Consider the following 25068-nt stretch of genomic DNA (forward strand, 5'->3'; position numbering starts at 1 on the left):
TGAGGAGCCTGAAAGCCTTTTTCATGCCTTAATCTCTTGTGACTTTGCACTTTAGGTGTGGTCCCTTTGGCAAGACTACCCCATTGAAGTGCTGCTGAATGCGAAGGACTTCAATGATTTAGCGTTCCAAATAAGCTCTACCCCGGGTGCCAAGCACCTAGAATTTTTCTTTGCCATTTCCTGGTCGGTTTGGTATAACAGGAACAAGCTTATCCTTGATGAGAGTGGTCTGCCACCCTTGCAAATCTGGGAAATGGCTAAGAACATCGTTGAGGATTTCTAGGAGGCCACGACGTTGGACCTTCCCCCTATGCAGTCTCCTCAGAGTGGCTAGGTTGCTCCCTCATTGGGCTATTTCAGAGTAAATGTAGGATTGTGCTTCTTCCGTAGATGGCAGCGGAGTCACTGGTGTTGGGATGATCATTCGTGATGAATTGGGAAGGATGGTCGCTGCTCTTTGTAAAGCTCTGCCCTTGCACTATCCTGCTGAATGGATTTTTGCTATGGAACAAGGCATACTCTTGGCTCAGGAGATGAATCTTTCAAATGTTATATTCGAATCTGATGCTTCCTCGGTCATCTTAGCAGTTTCCTAAGCCCACATTGGTGGTATAATGGACCATCTGGTTCAAGGAATTCAGCCCGCAAGATCTTCTTTCTCCTGCTACTCGTTCCAACCCGTGAAAAGGGATTACAACAGGGCTGCCCATGAGCTAGCCCAATTTGCCAAATGTAATCATGTTTCAAATCTCTGGAAGGGTGTTATCCCGCCCTTTTTAGTTCACTTGATTCAATCAGGCCTAGGATGATTCTGTTAGCTTTTGGCCTCTGTTGTACTCCTTTTCTGGTGTTAATGAAATATAAGTTTCTTCTCAAAAAAAAAAAAAAAACTTCCTCTCAAGGCACATACACATAAGCGGAACACAGCAAATATTTGTTGGCCATGTATAGGATTAGCAGGTGGCAGCACTAGGAAGTTAACACTCCTAAAATTTAACATAATAGTGTCTCGTTTCATGCCGATCCTCTTTTTCTTTACTACTACGAATTTCATTCGGAAAGACAGAAAAGGAAGTCTTTAGTTATAGAATACTAGAAGTCTACATAATAAGGCACACAGTTTTAGCAAAGCCCACAAAACAATCTTTTTCCGAATTGATGACCAATGCACAGAGACAACATTACAAATGGCAATTGGAACATCATTCTAAATCCAAAAGTTGTTGATCTGGCAGTCATGACTTCATTTGTCCCACTCCAAATCCAAAAATTGTGGATCCACCTTTGATGGGAGCCCCACTGTGCGTCTTGGCTCCCTTGACGGATGATTAGTTAACCGGTCCCAACCCAAGATGTGGGGCAAAGCAAACTGCAAAACAAATCAGAGTGAATGTTGACCTCAAGAGGTTAATTACATAGGAAGAAGTACTTCTAAATGATTTAACACCTCACTCAGCATTTTAAAAAATAATAAAAAATTAATACCTATTGGTGAGTAAGTGAGTTTGACCTGTATCAAGAAATAATGTAATGTCCAGATCTAAGGAATTAATCCCACCATTGAGGATTGGAATTATTATCTTCAGAGTGTTTTATGAGAACCATGTTATCTCCCACTTAATCCATATTATGAATTATGAGAACCAATGGTTGCACAATGCTTCACAAGTACTGAGTTTCACTAGTTGCCAAACTTCACAAACCATTTCTTCATGTGCGCATGTAGCAACCAATAGGTAACTTTGTCTATTTCCCTAAAGATGGTGACAAATTTATTTCAATGCAGTGAATGTCAACCCAGCTGTCATGAATTCCATGATCACTATTTTCCTATAAAAGATATTCATATTGCCATGATTCCAATTAACTGAATAAATATAAAAACTGAAGGAAAGGGTAAAGTGGATAAAGTTTTTATTTGGTCATACGCTGCAAGCTGTCTTCATCACTGCAAATTCGGCAGTTGTGACAGGAACAGTGAAGAACTCTTTGGTTTTAAGAATATTGTTGACAACATCTGCCAAAAAAGAAGCACATAAATAAATAATTGGAAAAAAAGGTTAATAATTCAAAAGGAAACTATGGAACTAATAAACTCAGGCAAACAATATGTCAAAAAAATATATCTCAAAACTTCAGCAGTTGAGTATAAATCCACTTATCATTTGTAGCCAAATCTAATCTCAATATGAAAGCATGGACCTGGTATGTCTATCACTGCACATCAGCTTCACTCACTCGTAACCTCCCTAGACATTGCAATAATGTCCCAAAGAATCCTAGTTTTCAAAGTTGTTCTAGGGATATGATTCATAATCAATGGCCATTAGAACAACTACCAGAAACACACTCTCCAATCCCTCAAACTAACATAATTTATTTTCAAAATGTACATATTTCTGCTCTTACATACAATCCAAAATATCACTAGAGAGGTAATATTAATAAGAGGCAGCTCTTCAGAGCTCCAATCATAATTAAACAAACATCAAGTCTATACATTATCACCCAAAGAACAACAAATCTAGATAGAATTATGCATAATAATGAGCTTTGATTGTTTTCTGTGGTGTTCTGTTTTGTGCTTTGCTGTATTCATTCTCATGAACACATTGTATGTTTCTTTTTTAATTTTCATCAATAATAATTCTTATCTTACCTATCAAAAAAAAAAGAACGAGCTTTGATACAAAAACTGATGTAGCACCACTTCAACAAGAACAGAAAATAAAACAAACTCAGGAATCAGCACCTAGGCTTGCTTGGAGTCAACACCAAGTAAGAGAGAACAAAACCAGTGAATCATCACCTAGAGTTAACTGATATCAGCATTTAGAAGAAAATTCCAATAGGAAATTTTATTACTAAAGTTAGCAAACAGTAAGACAATACAAAACTCCAGGTTCTTTAAATCAAGTCCTAGATTTTTTTTAATAGGTTTAAATAGAGTACAGACTTATTATCTTAGTAAGGAAAGAAAACAGTTCTAACTCTTCCAACCTAGTAGGAAAAGGAGTTTGATCCCTAAACCAAGTAGGACAAGAATATAAGGTTAAACCAATTACAGATAGTATATAAAATAAATTCTAGACACCAATTGATTAGAATTTAGGCTTAAGTATTAGCAGGTTCCATCCACAAGGTCACTGGTTTGGTTATCTTTCTGTGTCTACATCCATAAGTATACGTAATTGGAGATTGTAACTTATATCCGCACCACAGTGCCAGTTCCATACCCGGATCTCTTAACTCGGAAGCGGCCATAGAGTACAATAGGGGCTACAAGACAGAAAATTAGAGAAATTTTTTCTTTGCTTTGCTTTATTATTTTCTTTTATACTTTCTTATTTCTTTATCTCTAATTTGAGAAACTAAGACCTCCAACTCCTTACTACATGTATTTAGTATTTATCTGTCTGGCAATATTACCGTTGCACAAAAAATGGTGACACAATAATTTCATATTTAAGGAACATGACTAGCAGCATCATGCACTTGCATAAACTGTGTACGCTTACACTGCACAAAATTCACTGTTCCTTTAGTTGGTCTATGGCTGAATAATAAATGTTCTTCCAACATAAAAATGGCATCAATGCAGTCAAGCATGGCACAATATACATCTTCTTTAATCCTAAACCCAAATGAAATAAATAATGGCACAACAGAGATACTTATAACAACTATCCCACAATTTAGCTATAAGAGTAATTCATGCAAAAAGCAAATGAAGGAAAAAATGTAGCATATTCAAGCTATCCAAAGTAAAATGCAAATATGAGCAGAAAGAATACTTACTCAAAGAAATGAGATAGCCAGTACCATCTGCATGAGCCTTAATTGTTAAGCTCTTCCTGACTTGACCCGCATTACTGCAGCATAAATTGCTCATCAAGACTAAGCACATACTTTTTATCATATGGCATTGAGATAGAAAAAAGGATGGTTGCACAACAAAACAATAAGATGATGCCATCTGAACAACTTCGTTTAATCACAATATAATTCTTGGCCATCACAAATTAGGTCTACAGATTACAAATATTTCCATGAGAGTAGTACGCCAAGGAAGAAAAGTCAACCTTGATAGCATTGATGGATCATGGAAGAATTCACAAGAATCTTTTGGACCCAAGCTTATCATAGACCCTACCTCTGTTGGAGACAAAGCAAACATCTACAAAACATCCGCTAAATTGGTCAGTTAAGCCGTATGGAGAGACAGCACATATCAGCTAAAAGGTGCAAAAAATTAGCCATGTGACAATCATTATGGCAATTAAACAATTAGACATTCTACTTACTGCTTGTCCATGTGAAGGTGCAATGACCTGGGGATCTAAATTTTAAGTAGATTAAGAAGGTAATGACAAAGAAACTAAGAAAAGTTGCCAATAACCTCTATCTTAAATTGCATCTCCTATTCTTATAAGAACAAAGTTGAGACTGAGCTTATTGGGAGTGTTGTCGCTGCATTTGTGTCATTGTATATTTTCATCTTTGACCAAGGTATTACAACGAAACAAATGGAGGGGTACTTACCAAAAAGAAAGGGGGGGGGGGGGGGGGCATAGAAAGGTTACCTGTCTCTTCTCATTATCATACTTGCGCTCACCAATAGCAGGTAAGAACTTCATCATCATGACACCACGGCGATCAACTACAAGAGTACCAGACTATGCAACAGAAAATATATAAATGAGGAGAGGCATTATTCAACTCCACAGAAATAGGATTTGAATAATTGTAAAAGCAACCAAAAAAACAATCTTACATCCAACTTGGTGAAAGTTGGGAGAACAGGAGTCACAGAGAGTGCAGCTTTGCCCTTATAAACCGAATATGGAGCAAATATTCGATCTGCAATATATCCTGCAGGTTTAGTTCCCAATGAACAAGGTTGATCAGACCATAATCAATCATTTGATTTAAATTAAAAATAAAAAATAAATAAATAAGAACATCAACAACAAAAACAAAAAATAAAATAAAATAAATGAACAAAATCTTGAAAGTATTCCACATAAATGAATTAAAACCTTTAGCAGCAGAATTCTCTCTAGCGTTTGATATCCCAGCCCGAGATGTAAAAGCATACAACTGTGAAGCATCTTTAACATCGGCAGCTTTTCCATATAACAGTTTTTCAGACAACTGGCTCCTGTGGTTAATAAATGGAAAGAGTATTTACTGAAGATTTATGCGTTTAACTCAAGACTGCAGCTTACTTGTGTCAAAGTTAGTGAAATTACTAAGATATAACGGCATCTAAATTACAGAGATAATTAATTTTATTGCAATAGTTTTTTTTTTTTTGGGTGGGGGTGGTTCAAAACAAAATCAAATTCTTGTAACAAACTATCAATAAAGCCATTTTAAGTCCCACAAAAAAAAGTTAAATAAATGAACAACTATTACCCATGGAAAAGAGTGTTTTCTTGCATAAGTGACAGCATTCACACAATGCAGGGTACCTATTACTTAAGGCATATACGTAATGGCAAAAATTTATAGCCTACCAACCATAAGAACAATTTAACATGGTATGCAGAAAATTTGAATAACAAAGATTAGGGATCTACAACAACAATAATAACAACCAAGTCTTGGCCCCAAAAATGTTGAGGTCTGTTATGGATTTCAATGGACTAACTGGGATCAACCACATTTACACCATTCCATCCAATATGAAGTCATCCTATGCAGCATTGCTAGTAGGGGATGCCCCAACATGTATCTTTAGTGGATTCAATCACAATAAAGTGATTAAATTTTACACTAGCAAAATCAAAATCAAGGTGCAATAAAAAAGTTTTACTCCCCTTATTTCAACTAAAAATGTGAGAAACCACAACGTGCAAGCCTCTTGCTACTAGAAAGAACACGACAATTAGAACCTAAAATTAACCATTCACCCAGTTTCAAGGTGTGGAATGAAAATAAATGAAGTTACAATCTAGACCACGTATAGTTAATTAGCCATACAGTATCACAAAACTTTAGAATTCATACCCAAACAGTGGAAGAGCAGCCCATGCAACTAAATTATTAAACAGTGGCTACTCAATAGTTATAGCATCATAAAAGTTCACAATATATAGAGAAAGCACAGGCATCAGAAGTAACAATCTTGTCCACCCAAAAAATGAACAAAATTTTGTTTGTATTACTATTAGGGGTAATCGAAGTGGATGATTTTGGGGCACGAAAATCCCAATTCCAGGACACCGAAAGCTTGAATTTTTGAATGTTGTTTAGATAATCGGTGCGATGGGCAAACAAAGAATGAAAAGACAGAGAGTAGTACAAGTACAAGTACAAGTAGAAATGAGTGTGAGTTTGGAAAACAAAGAAACAAAGGTTTGGGTTGAATGTAAGATCTAGTAGTCTTGAAGAAATTGATACCTGGAAGGCAAAAGGCGTGCTAGCTTCATCATTTTCAAACACCTACTCTCAGTCTCAGTAACAGTCTCAGATCGATTTTCTTTCCAAGGATAAACTCTGACTCTCTGATTTTGATTTTGGGACTATATTTGCTATTTGAGCGGTATTTTATTATATTAGTTTACTTTTTTTTCAATAATACATTTTTTGTTACTAGCTAGCTACTATTGCAATTTCATTCTCAACCAAAAAAAAAAAAAAAATTACTATTGCAATTTAGGCTGTGTTTGGCTCTATGTGAATAGATTTCCGAGTGTAAAATAATATTTTACGGTAAGGAAAATACTTTCCATGTGTTTGGCTGCATTGCAAAAAATATGGCAGAAAATGATTTATAGTGTTTGTCTTGGATGGAAATAGTTTTCTCGTATATATTTTCTCATTTTTGGTTTGTTCATCAAAATTACATAAATAATAGTGAATTTGATCCTTCCTGTAAGCTTAGAAATATATATTACACACCCAAATTAACATACAAAGGTAAACATCTGATAAATATTGTCCGAATATATAGATTATAAGTACACTAGCCTTATTACACGCGCTTTGCGCGTGCGATGGGTTTTTTTTTTTTTTTGTGTGGTCCTATTTGTCTTTTTACTATATATAATTTTTATTTTGAAAATTTAATTTATAAGTGAATAAATTTATTTGAAAATTAATAGAAAAGTGGTCATATTTTTTAGGCAATATTTTAGTAGGAGTTAAAGTTGCATTTTTACCGAATTGTTCTTTAGTTTTGTCTATATTTAAATATAAGAGAATATGGGCATTTTTAAACTAAAAAATGTGGAATCCAAACAGAGGAATCTTCTTAAATAATAGTATAGATAAATATAACATTCACCATTGGAGGTAAGCCTCTATGGTCTACAAAAATGATTCCTATAATATGTTCCTGAACATTACACATGTACCAACTATGCTTACACTAAAGATACATAACTTGGGTCAGTACATCATCTCAAGTCCACAAAATACTCTATCCTATAATAAAGATATGTAAATGTTATTCCTTAGAACATAACACTATAACAATCTACAAAATATACGTCCAAGGTTAGTAATACATACATACCCTAATGTTTATAGATTACATCGATGGTTTCCCGCTTTGTTTGCATAATTGTGGTCTAAATTTTGATCCATAAAGTTGGTAAGTTGAGTTTTTGCAAAGAGAAATGGGATTTTAAACTCTCAAACACAGAGAGAGAGAGCACTGGGCCTCTATAATTAAACATTAAGCCCATTCCACCACAATTGATATGAAGCCCAAACTAGCCCAGATTCCCAAGCCCACCCCTAACTATCCAATATAAAAATAAAAAAATAAAAAAAATCGTTTTTTTTTTTTGGGTTTTATTAAACACAAAGAGAGCGAGCAACGACTGACCCGATCCAGCACGCGCGTGAACCAACAACTTCTTTTATTTTGTGATCTGAAATCTGAAATCTGGAGATCTTCGAACAAGTTTGAGCCATTTCGTTAATAACATGGCCACCACCGATTTGGTAAGTTTCAAATTTCCGATACTGATTGATTTTCAATTCAATTTTATGATGCAAAGAGCTTTTGAGCTGTTATTTGTTTCATTATCATCTCACCACTAGGCTAGACCCAGTGGATCTTCTCTTTGAAGTAGCAGGCATCATCATCTTCATCTTCATCTTCATGCTTCACGATTGCTACACGATTCCATCGTTCTTTATTTTTTTAGGAAGTTTTTTTTTTTAATGTGGACAACTGCTTTGCTTTGCTTTGCTTTGAATTTTTGACTGTGGATTATATAATTTTAGAGTAGCTGTGAATTTGTGGATCATCATCTCTTGCTTTCTACATTGCTCATTCTTTGGTTTATGGCAAAATTGAGTATCATTTGGAATGTCACACTCTGTAATCGTATAGTCTTATTATGTCGAAAATCGAGAGAGATCTGTTGTTGTTGAGATCGACTCTACTTTCTTGCATTTTTTGTACTATGTATCTCTTAATTTTATTATTGTAGTTTACGAGCCTCTATCTTTTGTGTTTCAATAAGTCTTAAGTCACACAATTTTTTCCCACAATAGCCTTTATTTATTTATTGATTATAACAAAAAATTGTTTGCAGGGTCAGTCATATGTTGAGATAAATGGTGCACAGAAAAATGTAGTATTTGATTTTGGAGCGTTTGTTGGGGACTTGTCTGTGGAGGAGGATGCCAGCAGGTACGATTCATCCTTATGTTTCTGCATCGTCTTGATTCATTTACGAATACATTATATGCTCATTCCTGTTATATGATGACATTACCCGGTTCATCAGCCTCCAGTTTGAATATGGCATCTTGAAAATACATTTGGTTTTCATGTTTGACAGTGATGATATATCATTGGATGGCCTAGAGCAAGAACTGGAAGAATGCAAAAATGACGATGTAAGTAATTCCATATCATTTGCTTTGAAAATTCATTCCTTTAGATATATTTTTTTTTATCAACTCTCCTTTAAGCTGCAATTCTTTGTTTATTTTATTTCTTTTGCTTTCTCCTTGTACATTTTCATCGCGTTTCATTACGTAAATTGGTTTTTGTTGCTTACCAAAAAAAATGGTTTCATGTGTATTTTTAGAGGTTTATGTATTAATGATTCCCCCCCTGTCTCTTTAATAATGTAGGTAGTTGCAAACATACTATCTGAAGGTACGAAATTAAGAGAGTATACAAAGGGGGTTGAGAACAATTTACGGAAAGTTGAATTGGACTCGATTCAGGTTTGTGCTTACTTAGCAAAATCCTCTTCTGCCAATCAATAGTTTTATAATTCATACTCGGGTTGGCTGTTCTTCATTTTTTTAATAAAATTTTCGTTACTTATCAAAAAAAATAATTCATAGAGACATGATTTATTTTTGTAAACTTTCTTACTAGGCTTTGCTTTATGTTAACCAGAAAATTGTCTCATGTAGCTCATAGTTCCATATGAAGTTCACAACATAAAAGTGGTAGATGCTTTGTTGCCAGAAATCCTATAATTATCCATAAAAAAAAAAGAAGTGTAAAGAGGCTTCTCTTCTATGTCAGGAAGTCTTCTTTGTAATAGCTCGGTTCTCCACTTCTACATCATATTATATTGTGCAAAACTTTCTCTTCTTTAATTCGTAAGTTTACATGCACTTAGTGAGTTTAGGAACCCAAAACCTTACCTTCCACCTTTTTTTTTTTTTTTGATAAGTAAGAATGATATATATACGAAAGGCTACTCTATGCCTGAAAAACACAGAGCAACCCAGAAGATACAAGAAGAAGAAAACAAAGAGAAACAAGAGAGAAAACCAAACAACAAAGAAATTACAATAGGAAAAGGGAGCAAAGAAAAGAAGGGAGGGAATCACTAGACGTGAGTCCCCACGCCCAAGACCAATCAAAAAGAGTTCCACTAAAAGAAGTAAGCAACTGATCACTAGAGCTATCCAAATCCTCAAAAGTCCTCCGATTCCGCTCCTTTTAAATACACCATAGGATGCACAACGGGACTAAATTCCAGATTTGAGACGAATGCTTCCCTAGCCAATTCCACCATCCAAAAAGTAAGTCTGGAATCGATCTAGGCATAACCCAAGCCAAGCCAAAAGTTATAAAAACAAAGCTCCATAACCGATAGGCCACCTCACAATGAAGAAGTAAGTGATCTACCGTCTCTCCACAATGACGACACATAATGCACCAATCCACAAAATCCAATCTCCTCAATCTCAGATTGTCTTCCGTTAGGATCTTATTCCAAGCTACACACCAAACAAAAAAAGAAACTCGCCTAGGGGCCTTAACTCTCCAAATAGCTTTCCAAGGAAAGATAATTGAAGGAGAATTTCTTAATTTGTTGTAGAAAGACCGGATGTCAAAAGCCCCATTAGGCTTCAATTTCCATCTCATCCGGTCTCCAACATCCATAGGAGGGGTTATGGCACCCAAAATACGAAGACACTGCAACCCTTCATCCGTCTCCCAATCATTAAAAAATCTGCTAAAACGAACCTTCCACCCTTTCTTATTGAGGAGGAGGTGCAGTGTTAGCTAGAGCCCATTGGCCATATTGTGCAAAAACTTTATGGAGCATTGCTTCCTTTTGGAAAGCTTATTGTCATGTGATCATTTAGTTGGTGATTTTGGTGTTGACTCACCATCACTGTTTTTTCATAATGAATTATGGATAGTTGGTTTTAGTGTCTCATGAGACACTTTTTGCTGAATGGTTTGTTAGTATAGTTATCCAAGTTAAAACTAGTGATGATTAACAAATAGACAATGTAGTTATTGGAGTGTGATTTAGGTGTGTGAAGTTTTGAGAAGCTTTGATATCAGATCTGGAAGTTTATATTGCCGTATCTGCCCTTTATTCTAGTAGTTTCATTTTGCCCAAGTTTCATGCCACTGTCATTTTTTTGTTGTGCCAACTTTCTTTGACTGGTTAGATTTTGGACCAAATATTATCTTTTTCTGTTCCACCCTTTGTCAGTTAACTGCATGGCTCTGTTATCATTTTTATCCTTATACTCCAGACACATTCTCATTCTCTTAGGGTTGGCAAAGTAAGCCCTACCTCATCTAGTTAGGCTTGCTTGTCTAGGTAGCCTGCATTTAAGGTTATAATAATTAGGTGTAGCACTTGGAGCTAATGGGCCATGAAGGAGGACAGCTTTAGTGACATACACTTTGTGATGAGCTCTGGTTTATGGTTATTTTTTGGTCATTATTATTAAGTAGATATTTTTAATTCTTTAAAGTGGTTGTTCTAATTGTGCTGGACATTTTAATTTGTTCTGCCTAGGTTTTGACCAATTTAAAATAGTTCAATTTGTTATTGTTAGGTTGTGTGCTATTATGGGTTTTACAACTGGCCCAAACTTGCACTAAAATTGTGAGTTTCCGACTTTAGTTACCTTAAGTGAAGCTTTGGCCATGGCATGTGCATGATCATATCTCCTCAGTGAATAGTTGGAGAAGCATCAGATGTTGCAGGCTGTCTCAATTTATGTGTATGGCGAAGGTGTGTGTGAGAGCATGTGTATGCACATCAACTAAGAATAAGACTCTTTTGACTTGTTAGATTGCTCATCATTTTTGTTGTATTGCTCTTCAATGGCACTATATTAGATTATAGAAATAAGATTTATTTAGTAAGAACATAAATAGAAAATATGTGTTTGGTTTATTTTTTATTTTTATTTATTTTTATCATTCATTGGTAAAGATATGTGTAGCAGAGATACTCTTCAGAATCCTTTTTGAGTACGCTTTTATTTTATATTTTACAAAGATTAAATTTTTTTATTGCATTAAAACTTCTTCAACGTTGCAGGATTACATAAAAGAAAGCGATAATTTAGTGTCTCTTCATGATCAAATTCGTGAATGTGACAGAATCTTGTCACAGATGGAAACTCTCCTCAGTGGATTTCAAGTATGTTGTCCCTTACTTTGCAATAAGCAATTATTTACTTGCTTGCAGCTTCATTGAGACCATTTCTCATTAATTTTATACTGATAAAATATATTTTGATGGATATACACAATTAATCACCCTCTAATAAAACATATTGGCTGAAAATGTGGTTGCATATATCTTCATAATAACTCTGTCACTTTGCAATGATCATAATTTTTTTTTAAAAAAATTCTTCTATATGTTGACAAAATTATATACATTGTTTTTGCTCAGGGACAAGATTCTATGCATTCTTGATTTTAGTAGCAGTTCCTGGTTATAAATCACTACCTCACATAAATACCATAAGTTATTCATGTTTTCCATTAGTCTATGGTAGTAAAATTTCCCTTTGTCCCAATGCTGGTTAGTTTTTGCAAGGATGCTATTTATAAGCTGAAAAAGATTGTAGGAATTAGCTTTATATCACTGCTTCTTTAAGGATGTCTTAACTAGTGCAGTCATTTTTTCCCTCTCCTATACATCCATCTGTCAAAAATGATAGTGTTTTTAATTCAACGGTTATATGTAACTAAGGAGAATATAAATCACAAACTTTAGATGCATTTAATGGTATAAAGGCTCTATTTGTTTAACTTTCTTTTTACATTGATTCTTGCAGAATTATTTGTTGTTGTGTTGTTTTGTTTTTTATCCTCTTCTTTTAGTAAAACCCCAGGGTTTGAATTCTACTTTTCAGTGAAGGTTTTCTCCTTACCTCTTTTTTTGTCCCAGGTTGAAATTGGTTCCATAAGTTCAGACATAAAAGTCCTCCAAGAGAAGTCTATGGACATGGGCCTGAAGCTTAAGAATCGTAAGGTATCATTGTTTGTATGAGTAGCTCCGCTTCATTGTTTGTTTGGAGTTTAAATTTTGAGAACCACAGAAACATGCTTGTGGATATATTAGATGTTAATGACCACTAGTTAGTACAACAAAAACATAATAACAATTGTATTTGTTTGAAGTTCCTCTTAGGGGTTATATGTGCTTTTTCAATGATATTTTGTGGCAACAATTTCTCAGCAGGGGATAAAGCTAGCTGAGTAATGATTCTTCAATTGGTGATTTGTGATATGACCTAGTTGGATTGCATTCCTTGTCTTTTTCAATGACAAGTTTCTTTCTCTTTTAGATTTATGCAATTTTTGTAATTGATTGTCTACCCCAGTATATCTCCTGTATACTTGGGTGACTCTCTTCTGATTTATATAATCTTATTACTTATCAAAAAAGAAAGGGTAGAGGGTGGGGGTTCGGACTCTGGGACCATTTTCAAATTATTATTGACCTGTTTGTTTTTGTGCTGTGATAACATTTTACTTCTTCTTGGAGTTAAAAGAACACAACCGAAAAAAGTGTGAAAATGTGGGGAAAAACTTTTTGGAAGTTTTTCTGTCTGAACAATTTTCCTGGAAGTGGGCCATTTGAGTAATGCCAAAGTGACATCTCTAAATTATTAATTATAAACCTTTCCATTTTTCTTATGTTCTTTTCAACATCTGATTGTTCTATGTTCTATAAACAGTCGGCAGAATCAAAATTGGCAAAGTTTGTTGAAGACATTATAGTCCCTCCAAGGATGGTTGACATAGTCGTTGACGGAGAGGTATTTCTAATTTTTGTAGAGCCTGCTTTCTTACTGTTACTGTCATAATTGCTATTATTACATGTTTGTCTTAGCTTTCAAACTTGCTCACAGATGGTCTTAGCTTACAAACTTGCTAATCGATGTCCTCATCCAAAAAGTTGTTTTTGCTTAGCCTTCGTTTACATGTCTGTTACTTAAAAAGAAGAAGAAGAGTTTCAGTGATTTACCCGTCCAATGAGATTATCAGGACTTTGGTTATTCTTTAATGTTTGGGAATTGAATTATGAGAAAAGCATTGATACATTAATCTGAGAGAAGTCTATTTGTGCTTCATTCATTTTGGTTTACAGTTGCCTTAATTAAGAAGGCTCCTTTTTGAATATTTTGCTACAAGCTTTACCCTTTTGCCTTGATACTAATCGCATCAAGTCTTAGATGGCAGAATGGGATTTACTTATGCTCTTTTATGCTTGATTTATATCATTGTTATGTCCTTGTAAGGCTTGCTAGGTTGGTTTGAGGGAGAACTTAATGTGTGGGAAAATGTGTTTTTACTTGAAATGATTAATTGTTGCTTATGTTCTCTCTCGCCCCTCCCTTATTATATTAGTGATTCAATCATTGCATGACGGGTTACTTATCAAAAAAAAAAAAAAAATCATTGCATGATGGGGTTATTGTGGATTGATTCTGGAAAGATCTGGTCATCTGCTTCATTTGCTGCCCATCTTTTTTTGATTTAAATTGCAACATCTTTTATAAATATGTATTCTGGTTAGAGTAGCACTTTCTAGATGTTTTATGCTTATATACATGATTTAGGCTCTTCTGATATTCATATTATAGGTTAAAGTTGATTTGTTAATATGTGGGCCGTATCTATAACACAATTGTGCTACAACATACGTCCTTGAATGTGCATGGTGTACAGTCCATGTTGCTTCCTGGTTAACATAGTGATTTGGGAGATTTTTGTGTTCCATTTCTTTTATTGCTCTTAACATACTTGCAGTGGAATTTGTCCAGGTCAATGATGAATACATGAGAACTCTTGAGATTCTGAGTAAGAAGCTGAAGTTTGTAGAAGCGGATCCTATGGTCAAAGCTTCAAAAGCTCTGAAAGATGTTCAACCTGAGCTTGAAAAAGTTAGGCAGAAAGCAGTTTCAAAGGTTATTGACTAGAATTACCGGATGCTTTGGTTGATGATGATTATTCAATTTCTTGTGTTATTGTAAACCTACCAAAATATTAATGTGAGAGCCCCTCTACAATGTCATGCATGTCATATACACTAATCTGCCCATGTACATATTTGGATACAATATTGTTTGTATGGACTGTTTAATTATCAATTAGTAATAGCAGTCCTTATTGTGCACAAGAAGAATCCCAAGCTTGTGACTTGATGAGCTAACACTCTTGTGACCATTTCAATCATATATGTTAGAAAGGACTACAATTTGACATCTGTAACTTGAATAGAGTTGGTTATTAGTACTTAGGTTTGATACTTGAACATAATTATTTTGACTGAATATTAGTTTTGGTCAACATTTTAATCCATATTTACTGATAATCAGATGTTTTTAGTTTGCTTCTACAACTGAAGTTAGAGTTTTGAGGTAATTGCTATGGCCAAAGATTTCCTCAAGGCCAAGGGTAGGGATAAAAGCTTTTTTTCAACAATTCTTTTCTTAATTAGCTTCAACAGAAGGTAGCCAATCCAAATTTCATTCATTTGATAAGGATTCAACATGTACATTGTATAGTATTGAGGCCAGAATGTCTTATTAGTCAAAATTTGAACAGTGACCATTTTGTACTGAGAACCTTTTGGAATTACAGAGCAAGTCAATACATTTCAACTTAATATCACCTATGCCTTCTCCCCAACCTCTGTGGATTTAATTGAGTCAGAATCTCTTGAGGACAATAATAATATTCTATGTTTTGTCTCATAGTTTGGACAGAAAATATGGTGAATATACTTATCCAAAAAAAATGGTGAATATAAACTTCAAAAATGTTTTGATTTGGATATTGAATAATATCTATTGCTCATGTAATGATATCACACTTTTGAACTTGTTTTACTGCTTTACCTGTTGATTAATGAGTACATATAAGCTCTTTCTAAGTGTTTTTCTTACATGTTGATTAATTAGTACATATAAGCTCTTTCTAATTGTTTTTCTACTGCATTACCTGTTAATTAATTAGTACATATATTATCTTTTTGCAGGTGTTTGACTTCATTGTTCAGAAGCTTTATGCATTGAGAAAACCCAAAACAAATATCCAAATCCTTCAACAGAGTGTTCTTTTAAAGTACAAGTGAGTAGAATCTAAATACAGTGCTTAATAGGTCTTATGTGACATTAGAATTTTATATGGTTTTATCATATTTACTTTCAGCACTTATCAAAAAAAAAAAAAAAATCATATTTTACTCTCATCTTCTTTTTTTTTTTGGTTTTTGTTCTTCCTCCCAGTGTTGCTATTTATATGGATGATTTGTTAATTGATGTGAGTGCTGCTTGATTTTTCCTTCTTTCTAAAGGAGATGGCGATGGGTTGATTTGATCTTTCCATGGTCTGATTAGTATCTAGCTTGTGAGTTCGCCATAATCAAATGGTTATATATATATTTTTATTTTGTTTGACTTATGACTGGAACATCTTTTTTTTTTTTACTTAAAGTAAGGTCAAGTGAGGAAAGTTATCAATGGTGTCCTTAGATTTTTCAAAGATGATTATATTTTGGGACATCTCAAAATGGAATAAAGGACCCACAATATGGGATGGAGGGAGTATGAATTCTTATCTCACACGCATCTGTATGGTTTTCCCTTTTGAACCTTGTTTGTTTTTTGGGGGAAACTGCGCAGTATCCTGATTGTTTTTTGAGTTGTTGATTGGGTAACTTCACTTGTATGTGTCCCAATTTTATGTGTTTATCGTTTTCCCTTGATCATGGGTCGGAGAGCTGATCAAATGCCATTATTATTGAGTCATTGTTTTCGAACTGTTCTGAAAAAGTTTTTGATGGTTACACAATCTTTTGTACGTCCCTAGCATTTATTAAGGTGTCTGTGTATGATACTTGCTAAGACAGCAGCATCTATATTTGTAAAGAGAGCAACTGATCGAAGTAGGACTGTGTTTTTGGTTTTACATGACTTGTTTTAGATATTTTATGTTGCCATCATGTGTAAACTCATTCCTTTATTCTTTGTCCATAAGAATTTTTTTAATTCATTAAAAATGAGAAGTAGCGATATATCATATAATAGTTCTGGTTCTTGTTTCCCTGGTCAAGTGTGGGCTTATTATAATATAGTATATGGTAACATGAACATGTAGGTATGTTATTTCCTTCCTCAAAGAACATGGCAATGAGGTATATATTGAGGTCCGTGCAGCGTACATCGACACAATGAACAAGGTAAATACTGACGAATCAATTATCTATTGCAGAACTTAGTTTTGGTAGCAGGACTGAAGTGTTCACCAGTATGTTTATATTTTTATGAGGATTTGGGAATGGTCACTTGATCTTTAAATCATTAGCATCAATTTCATTCCCTGCTTTTCTTCCTTTGTTTTGGTTCTTTATATAATCTATTGTTGTATCTTTTCGTTATATCTAATTATAGTTTGAAGGAATGCACCCTAGATAAATCAAGGAGCACTTGTTCAGAAGTAGAGGCTGGGGGCAGGTTTTTTTGGGAGAGGGTTGGGGGTGAGGTGGGGTGGGTGGTTGTTTTGTAGAAAGGTAAAGTTCAAGAGGAAGATGACAGGAAAGAGACAGAAGAGAAAACTGCATGTCCTTGCTATATTTTCAAAGCATTTGACTACATTAACGTAGCCCCAGTTCTGTTCAAGTTTGTTGCTTTATACTTGAGGACTCGTAAACTTGACAATAGAAAATCAGACAATTTTACCAAAATGAAAATTACCTGATAACCCAACTATCTTAAGCTGCAAGGAAGCCTTCTTAAGACCTAAAAAATTTAGGCTAACAAACAAGAAAGATTTTTTATTTTTTATTTTAACCCTAGAATCTTTGTGACATTATTTTTTTTTTTTATAAGTAATCAGAAAGCTTTTATAAATGAAAGAAAGAAAGTCATACTAGAAGTTCATGATGATGAACAACAAGAGAAAAGCTACTAGGGAACTAAGCTAAGAGAGGACATAAACACAGAGAGAGAAGAACAATTAGTAAACCCCCAACATCGAGACCACTCTAAGAGACTACGCTGGCATAAAAGATTTAGCTCAATCAAGGTCTTCTCTTTGTCCTCAAAGGAACAGCGATTCCGCTCCAACCACACAATCCACATTAAGCACCCTGGAACCAAGTTCCCTATGTCCGACTTATCATTTCCATGCCACTGATGCCAGCAAGAGATCAAATCCGCCACCGATCCTGGCATAACCCAAGGAATCCCAAAGGCCTGAAGCATACAAGACCATAGGGAGTGGGTAACAGGACAATGCAGGAAAAGGTGGTTAACCGACTCCCCATCCTTGCAACACAAACAACACCTATTAACCAGAGGCTGACCTAGCTCACATTTAATGTAGCATATGAACCCACAAAAAGAGAAAACCCAAGTTGCTGAAACTTAAATTTACTCAGAAATTAGTGATTAAACCCCCTCTTCATATCTGCATTATAGCGATAGATGAAATCTTTTTTTATCCATTAAGCTTGCAAGCTTGCACCAGATATTAGTTTCTTGAACTCCTGTCCTAGTCTCCTAGAAATCCCAAATTTCTTACTAGATAATTAAAATTCTCTCTTTTATGCTTTCCTTGACAGTGAATCCATCACATTTCTGTATTTGGTATTGGTAGAAGTTAGGCCTGCAATAGTTTATATCCATGGTGGAACGTAATTTAATTGTTAAGGAGTCTTATTTATAAGCAGATACCAATTCAGATCCCAAAAAAAATATATTCATATTTATTATGGTGTGCATGCTATACCATAAGCTAGGTGTGGGTCATTACTCATTAGTACTTATCAAACTGAAAGAAAAAAAAGTGTGGGTCATTACCATTAGTACTTATAAAAAAAAATGAAAAAAAGGTGTGGGTCATTAGTATTATATTTGGCAATTTCTGTTAGTATCATGCCAAAGAGATAAAATTAATACATTGTAATAGTTAATTTTTGATAGGTAGTATAGTACTATAATTTTTGATAGGTATATTAAAGTTTTGATACTTCATATTACAAAGAAAATTTCCCAAAAAATTATGAACTAACAAATATTAGAAAATATTCACTATCCTATGGAACAGAGTTAGTTCTTAAAACATTATGAAACATTAGAAATTATGAATAGTTAGAATATGAAATGTTGGCCAAGGGGCTTGTAGCTCAAGTAGTCAATTGGCCAAGAGGCTTCTAGGTTCAAATTCCTGCTCTCTCATTGTAACGATTGAGTTATCAAAAAAAAATATTGGGGTAATGCTACACCTAGTATCCTTTTGCTACCATGGACATTCTTAATGGTGAATCTGTTTTGGAAGATTCAGCTTCTCATATGTCGTTTAAGATGTCTTACACTTGAGCTGTGCTAATAGCCAGGTCAATTTGTTTCTATCACATTACATTGTATCAACTATCTAGTTTTGTGCATCTTAAAGAGTATTGAAGTGCAGCTGCATGTTTTGCAGGTCCTAAGTGCGCATTTCCGGGCTTATATTCTTGCCCTTGAGAAACTACAGTTGGATATAGCAACATCTAGTGATTTGATTGGGGTTGAGACAAGAAGCACTGGCCTTTTTTTAAGAGGAAGGGAACCGCTGAAGAACCGCTCTGCCGTTTTTGCTCTGGGGGAGAGGATAAAAATTCTCAAGGTTTTTCTACTTCTTTCTTAAAAAATTTTATATAATATTTTACTTGCTAGGAATGAAATATGGTTTGGTTTGTTAGTTAATGTGGAAGTAAAGCATGCTTTTCTCTTGGATCCACTCGGTCAATTAGATTTCAATTGCAACTATTTGGGCATTAACCTTTGTTTCTTTTATCTTTGTCTCCTTATTAAAAAGCTTATTCTGTAATCAATTGATTTCTTTTTGTTATGCATTTCATCTATGCATGTTTTATTCATATAAGTTGAATTTTGCATTGCTTTCTTTTAATTATGTTATTCCAGCCATGCTCAGGTTCATATCTGAAAAGATGATGACTAGGTGCAGAACTTGCAGTAACTTCCTCCTTTGATTGTTATTTCTAATTATAAAACCACATTTAGAGTAGTTTTTCTAGAAACTATGACTTCATTACTTACAGATGCCATGGTTTGTAATTATCAGGAAATTGATGAACCTGCATTAATTCCTCATATTGCTGAAGCCAGCTCCAGCAAGTACCCATACGAGGTCCTCTTCAGGAGTTTGCACAAGCTGCTTATGGATACTGCTACTTCTGAGTACCTTTTGCTCTACCCCTTGATATTGTCTTCTAGTTGCTAATGAATGGTAATCCTATAGTGATTAGCATGTTGACATTTTCCTGTCATCCGCAGGTATCATTTCTGTGATGACTTCTTTGGCGAGGAATCCATATTTTATGAAATTTTTGCAGGTAATTTTCCTGGATATTCCAGAATCGTTTGCATAAAATGTTTCTACATGCTAATAATGTTATATACAAGCATTCCTGTGGCAAATATTATTTGGCATTCTATCGGATGACTTTTGTATGATTCAGATTGGCACTCTTGCCAGTAGGATTATATTGTACACATTCCTTTGAATAAACAATCTTGTCATGTACATGGGAGTTGATTTATCTCTATTTGAAGCTTTATATGAATATGAGACGATTCATGGGCAGTGGAAACTGTGATGAATATTAGAAAAAGATAGACCTGTGATTTGTCATATGATCTTACTTTGATATTATCAGGTCCATTTGCTGTTATTGATGAACACTTCAATTCAATACTTCCAAATTGTTATGATGCTATTGGCCTAATGCTCATGATTCGGATAATACATCAGCATCAGGTATTTTTCTGAGCTTCTAAAGCTAATGTTTTGTATCTGAGTTCTCTGTTGTTTAGAGTTATATTGTAATGGAGTCATGAGTCCTCAAATCTAATACATGAGTCATCAATACTTGCTGTTGTGTTTTCTGCTTAAAACTTCATGAGCTGTAACGATGATCCAAAGTGAACATATAATAAAATTTCACGATTGATGGATACTTTAATGTCCGTTCTGTTTGTTCTTTTATTTGTGTCGTGTCATTGTAAAGAGTTTGCCATTTTGTACTGTAGATGGTGAAAAGCTCCTGTATGTGCATTCTGGATAGTGTGCTATTGTACTCTCAGTAGTTGACTAAAGTTAATTTCCTTGTCTGACAATTGACTCAGAATTCAGTATTCCTTGTATAACACTGTTTCTTTTCTATTTGATGTTTCAGTTTCATGGATGTCAATTATCTAAGTGTTGAAATTTCTGTTCATCTGTATGAGTCAGGAATTACCCCATATTTATTTGCTTGTGTAGTAGTTGGAATATGTGCTGCACAATCTGAAAGTTTTCAAATTATGTATAACATCAGGACATGTTTGAGAAATGTGCACATACATCTTTATTAATGCTTCTATTCAAGAAAAGAAAAATCTTCTTTAGCATCCCTTTGATTTTGATGCGTGGATTACTGAGAGAATTGAAGCCCTTGTCCTACTTCAAATTTTTATTCTTTTTTCCAAAGATTTCCAAACTTATGTTTCCTAGTTGAAAAGAATGCTTGAAATAGGATTTGACTCTGGTTGATCTTAAACTGGAAAATCAAATACTCGGGGCAAATATATTTTTAGATTGATTTTCAAAAAAAAGAAAGAAAACCCTCTCATATAATATATATTTTTCAAACATATTGAGGCATGACAGAAAGCAAAATGTAAAAAAGGATTGTAAATACTGTTGAGTAATGAGTTTGATTGTGATTAATCTGTTTCATTGTTCTCCTTTTCAGCTCATAATGTCTCGGAGGCGGATTCCATGCTTGGATTCGTTTTTAGACAAGGTCTGTAATTTAGATATAGTTATTATGTTTATCATTGAGCTGTTTGGTGATGATACAAATTTTGCACATATAGTATTATTGGCACAAGATTTATAATATCAAATCTCCTTTGTTCTTTAGAAACCAGGCTTTTTATTTACATGGTTTTTAAGTCTTGGCTGAACAAAGTTGAGTGGATAGTTATGGCTCTTGCAAAGAGAGATACCTCTGATATTAGAAATTAAGCAATATGACTAGGAAAAGGAGTAAACGCCAAAACATTAAAATTTTCTTTTTCGTTCAACAGTTAATTTATCCATTGTTGTGGTTTTTAGATGGATTTGTCATAGCATATATGATTTTCCTATGAACAAGGGATGAGAGCTTACAATTTATGAAACTGGAGGAAGATAATGTCGTTCTTGAACTAACATCTTCCTTGACAATTAGCTTCATCTCAAATAGCACCTCCTCCTCCATAGGATTGTCCTGGAGGTTAAAGTTGTGGGTTCAAGACCCAAAGAATTAACAATTTATTTGCCTCCTCTTGTCTAACTCTATTTTGTCTTTACTGTGCTTCAAAACAAAGTAGACTATTGCTTCCAGAAGCACTTTGTAACTAATGGAACTACTTTCATTTTGCAAAATAGTCTGTGCATTCCAATCTGTTTGGTCCTCTATAGGGCTTCCCAGTTTTAGAAAGAATTTTACTGTTACTCTATTACGTATGACTTACAGAATTTCTTCTCATTCTTTTTCATATTGATACTCCTCTCAAATATCTAGGTGGGCATTTTTTGTAAATTTTTAAATTTTTGTCATATGAAGTTTAAAATGGACAATGATATTGGAACATCCAAAAAGGGGAGGACCATGATAGGGGATGGAGGGAATAGTTAATTATTAATTCTTCTGTAGTTGTGTCTTAGATTTTTTTATCACCAATTAAACTTCTGACTAATTCTTAACTAAATTGGAGCAGATCAATATCTCCCTATGGCCTCGTTTTAAGATGGTATTTGATATGCACCTCAACAGCCTACGCAGTGCAAATGTGAGGACATTGTGGGAAGATGATGTTCATCCTCACTATGTCATGAGACGTTATGCTGAATTCACAGCTTCACTGATCCGCCTTAATGTTGAATATGGAGATGGGCAGGTTAGACTCAGAATGAAAGTCATAAAATGTTTTAACTTTGCTTTCATAATGGGATGAGTCTCTCAAAACATCTAGTTCCTCAATGCTGCAGCTTGATTTGAATTTGGAACGACTTAGAATGGCTGTTGATGACTTGCTAATCAAGCTTGCAAAAATGTTCCCAAAAACAAAACTACAAATTGTGTTTCTGATAAACAACTATGACATGACTATTTCTATTCTGAAGGTAAGGATTAGTATCTTCTTTTCTGGAATATGAGATCTACTTTTTTTGTGTAAAGGTGGGAACTTAGGGGTGTTGGGAAAGAAAATTTCTAGGACAAGTTCATTGTTATTCAAAAGAATTTCTTGGACAAGATTGCTTCAGTTATAATGCCATTTAGATGGATAGCATATTTTTGCTCATATTTGTTGGGCACAAAATTTGCAATGTCCTCTGGCCTTCAGCCACTGTGGTTTTTAATTTGTTAGTTGGCTTTCAGGAAGCTGCTCCAGAAGGGAAAATTCAAGTGCACTTTGAGGAATTGCTGAAGAGCAACACAGCATTATTTGTGGTAACTCTCAATCAATAGCTTTTAGACCTCGTTTTTAAGGAAAATTCCTTATTGATTTTGAAACTAAATGATTGCAGATAAGTTTACTAGCAAAATATCTTTTTTTAATGGTTATAGAATTGTGTCTATAGAGTAAATAATAATATATTTTTTTTCTTTTATATGATGATGAATATCTTTTTGTTGTTTGTAATTTTAGAGTGAGGGGAGTAAACCTATCTCCTTGCAACCTGTCTTGATTCCTGTTTTTTGCAGAATACTGATGTTACTCCTATGCCTTAAGTACTGGAACAGAAATTATATCCTGTACAAGTGGCAAGAACTGCTTCCCTTATGAATCCTCTCAGAAAGATTTTTAATGGGAAAATGTTGATAATATGTTACATAGAGCTTGAAAACAATCAAACGCCTGTAGATCTGGTTCATCTGAAGCTGAAATTTCTTTATTTTTATGCTCTATTTTGTATAGGAATTTTTGCATTTTCTGCCATTTTTTTTATTTTGTTTGCAGTTTGTTTTAGTTTGTCTATCTATTTCTCCTTGCAGGAAGAACTGCTACTGGTGCATTTTAGTGACTTAATAAAGTTTGTAAAGACCCGAGCCTGTAAGTATTTTGACAAATATTGTTGCAACATCTCAGTATTTTGTTACGTTATTTAAGGAAATAGGCTTATTTGCAAGTTGTTTATCAGCGGAGGATCCAGGTTCTAGTTCTGAGAAGCCCATAACTGTTGCCGAAGTTGACCCACTTGTGAAGGACTTTGCAAGTAGATGGAAAGCTGCAATAGAGCTGATGCACAAAGATGTTATAACTTCTTTTAGCAGCTTACTGTGTGGTATGGAAATTTTGAGGGCTGCATTGACTCAACTACTGCTATATTATACCAGGCTCTCAGATTGCATAAAAAGGATTGTTGGTGGGTCTGCACTCAACAAGGATCTTGTGTCAATATCTTCAATCATGTATGAGATAAGGAAATACTCGAGGACCTTCTAAAAGTCATTGAATTGAGGTCATGCTTTGATAACCAAGATTTAAATTTTGTGGATTCAAAATATTTGAACTCGAAATGCATGGGTTAATATTTATTCTCTGCTTCAAATATATCAATGGAAGGCCTTACAATCTGAAAGTTTTTGATAGTCTTTGAAGGCCTTAATAGCATATTGATTTGAATTGGGAACTCCCTTCTCTCTAGACACACGCTCACACACACAGGTAGCAAGGTTGTGCCCAGAATAGAAGCAAATGCAAACTTTGTCCTCCGTCTTTTTGGCTTTGAACTCGGGGCATCCGTGTCTTTAACCAGGAAGGATTAATGCATTAGAGCATAGCCAAGAAAGCAAAGGAGTACTTGCTCTGACCCCGTAAGCTAAAATTATAACTTGGTGTTCTTCAATCCTCAGCCAAGAGATCGGGCCACTTCAAACACTATTGTGGTAAAGACCAAGAATTTTACAAAATCACTATCAAGGCCACTTTTTCTAAATAATTGAAAACTAGGAAGCCAAGTGTTCTAAATTTTTAATACATATAAAAAACATTCAATTGGAAAAATGATGGGCAGATTCTCTCATAATAAATGTAAGGTCATATATGTGATAGACCCTTATGAATCTATAGTTGAACAAAACAATTTGAAACTAAGATTTGATTGTTATTATTAACTAGTTGCAAACTCGTGCGATGCATGTGAATATATAATTATTTTGAAATGTGGTATAATGTATAATTTATTTTTTGAAATCCACCAAAAATTAAAAATATAAAAGTCTGAATTTTATTAATTGAATATTTGAATTTTTTAATGAA

General features: G+C 34.3%; 2 protein-coding genes across 2 annotated transcripts; one reads left to right on the forward strand and one right to left on the reverse strand.

The window, feature by feature from the left end:
- Positions 1-1012: 1012 nt before the first annotated feature.
- LOC142620910 (single-stranded DNA-binding protein WHY2, mitochondrial) lies at positions 1013-6541 on the reverse strand. Its single transcript, XM_075794218.1, has 8 exons — positions 6406-6541; positions 5040-5161; positions 4775-4872; positions 4584-4676; positions 4083-4177; positions 3799-3872; positions 1929-2017; positions 1013-1369 (listed from the first exon to the last, which is right to left on the reverse strand). The coding sequence occupies exons 1-8, from the start codon at positions 6435-6437 to the stop codon at positions 1244-1246; spliced, it is 729 nt and encodes a 242-aa protein (XP_075650333.1). The 5' UTR covers positions 6438-6541; the 3' UTR covers positions 1013-1243.
- A 1257-nt stretch (positions 6542-7798) lies between these two features.
- LOC142620909 (vacuolar protein sorting-associated protein 52 A) lies at positions 7799-24401 on the forward strand. Its single transcript, XM_075794217.1, has 20 exons — positions 7799-7956; positions 8556-8653; positions 8805-8862; positions 9103-9198; positions 11787-11888; positions 12648-12731; positions 13441-13521; positions 14530-14673; positions 15747-15838; positions 16868-16949; positions 19196-19378; positions 19838-19953; positions 20050-20108; positions 20433-20533; positions 21510-21560; positions 22522-22701; positions 22793-22927; positions 23184-23255; positions 23802-23859; positions 23948-24401. The coding sequence occupies exons 1-20, from the start codon at positions 7939-7941 to the stop codon at positions 24250-24252; spliced, it is 2115 nt and encodes a 704-aa protein (XP_075650332.1). The 5' UTR covers positions 7799-7938; the 3' UTR covers positions 24253-24401.
- Positions 24402-25068: the final 667 nt, after the last annotated feature.

Source organism: Castanea sativa, chromosome 12 (genome assembly GCF_040712315.1).
Source record: "Castanea sativa cultivar Marrone di Chiusa Pesio chromosome 12, ASM4071231v1".
Taxonomy (NCBI): domain Eukaryota; kingdom Viridiplantae; phylum Streptophyta; class Magnoliopsida; order Fagales; family Fagaceae; genus Castanea; species Castanea sativa.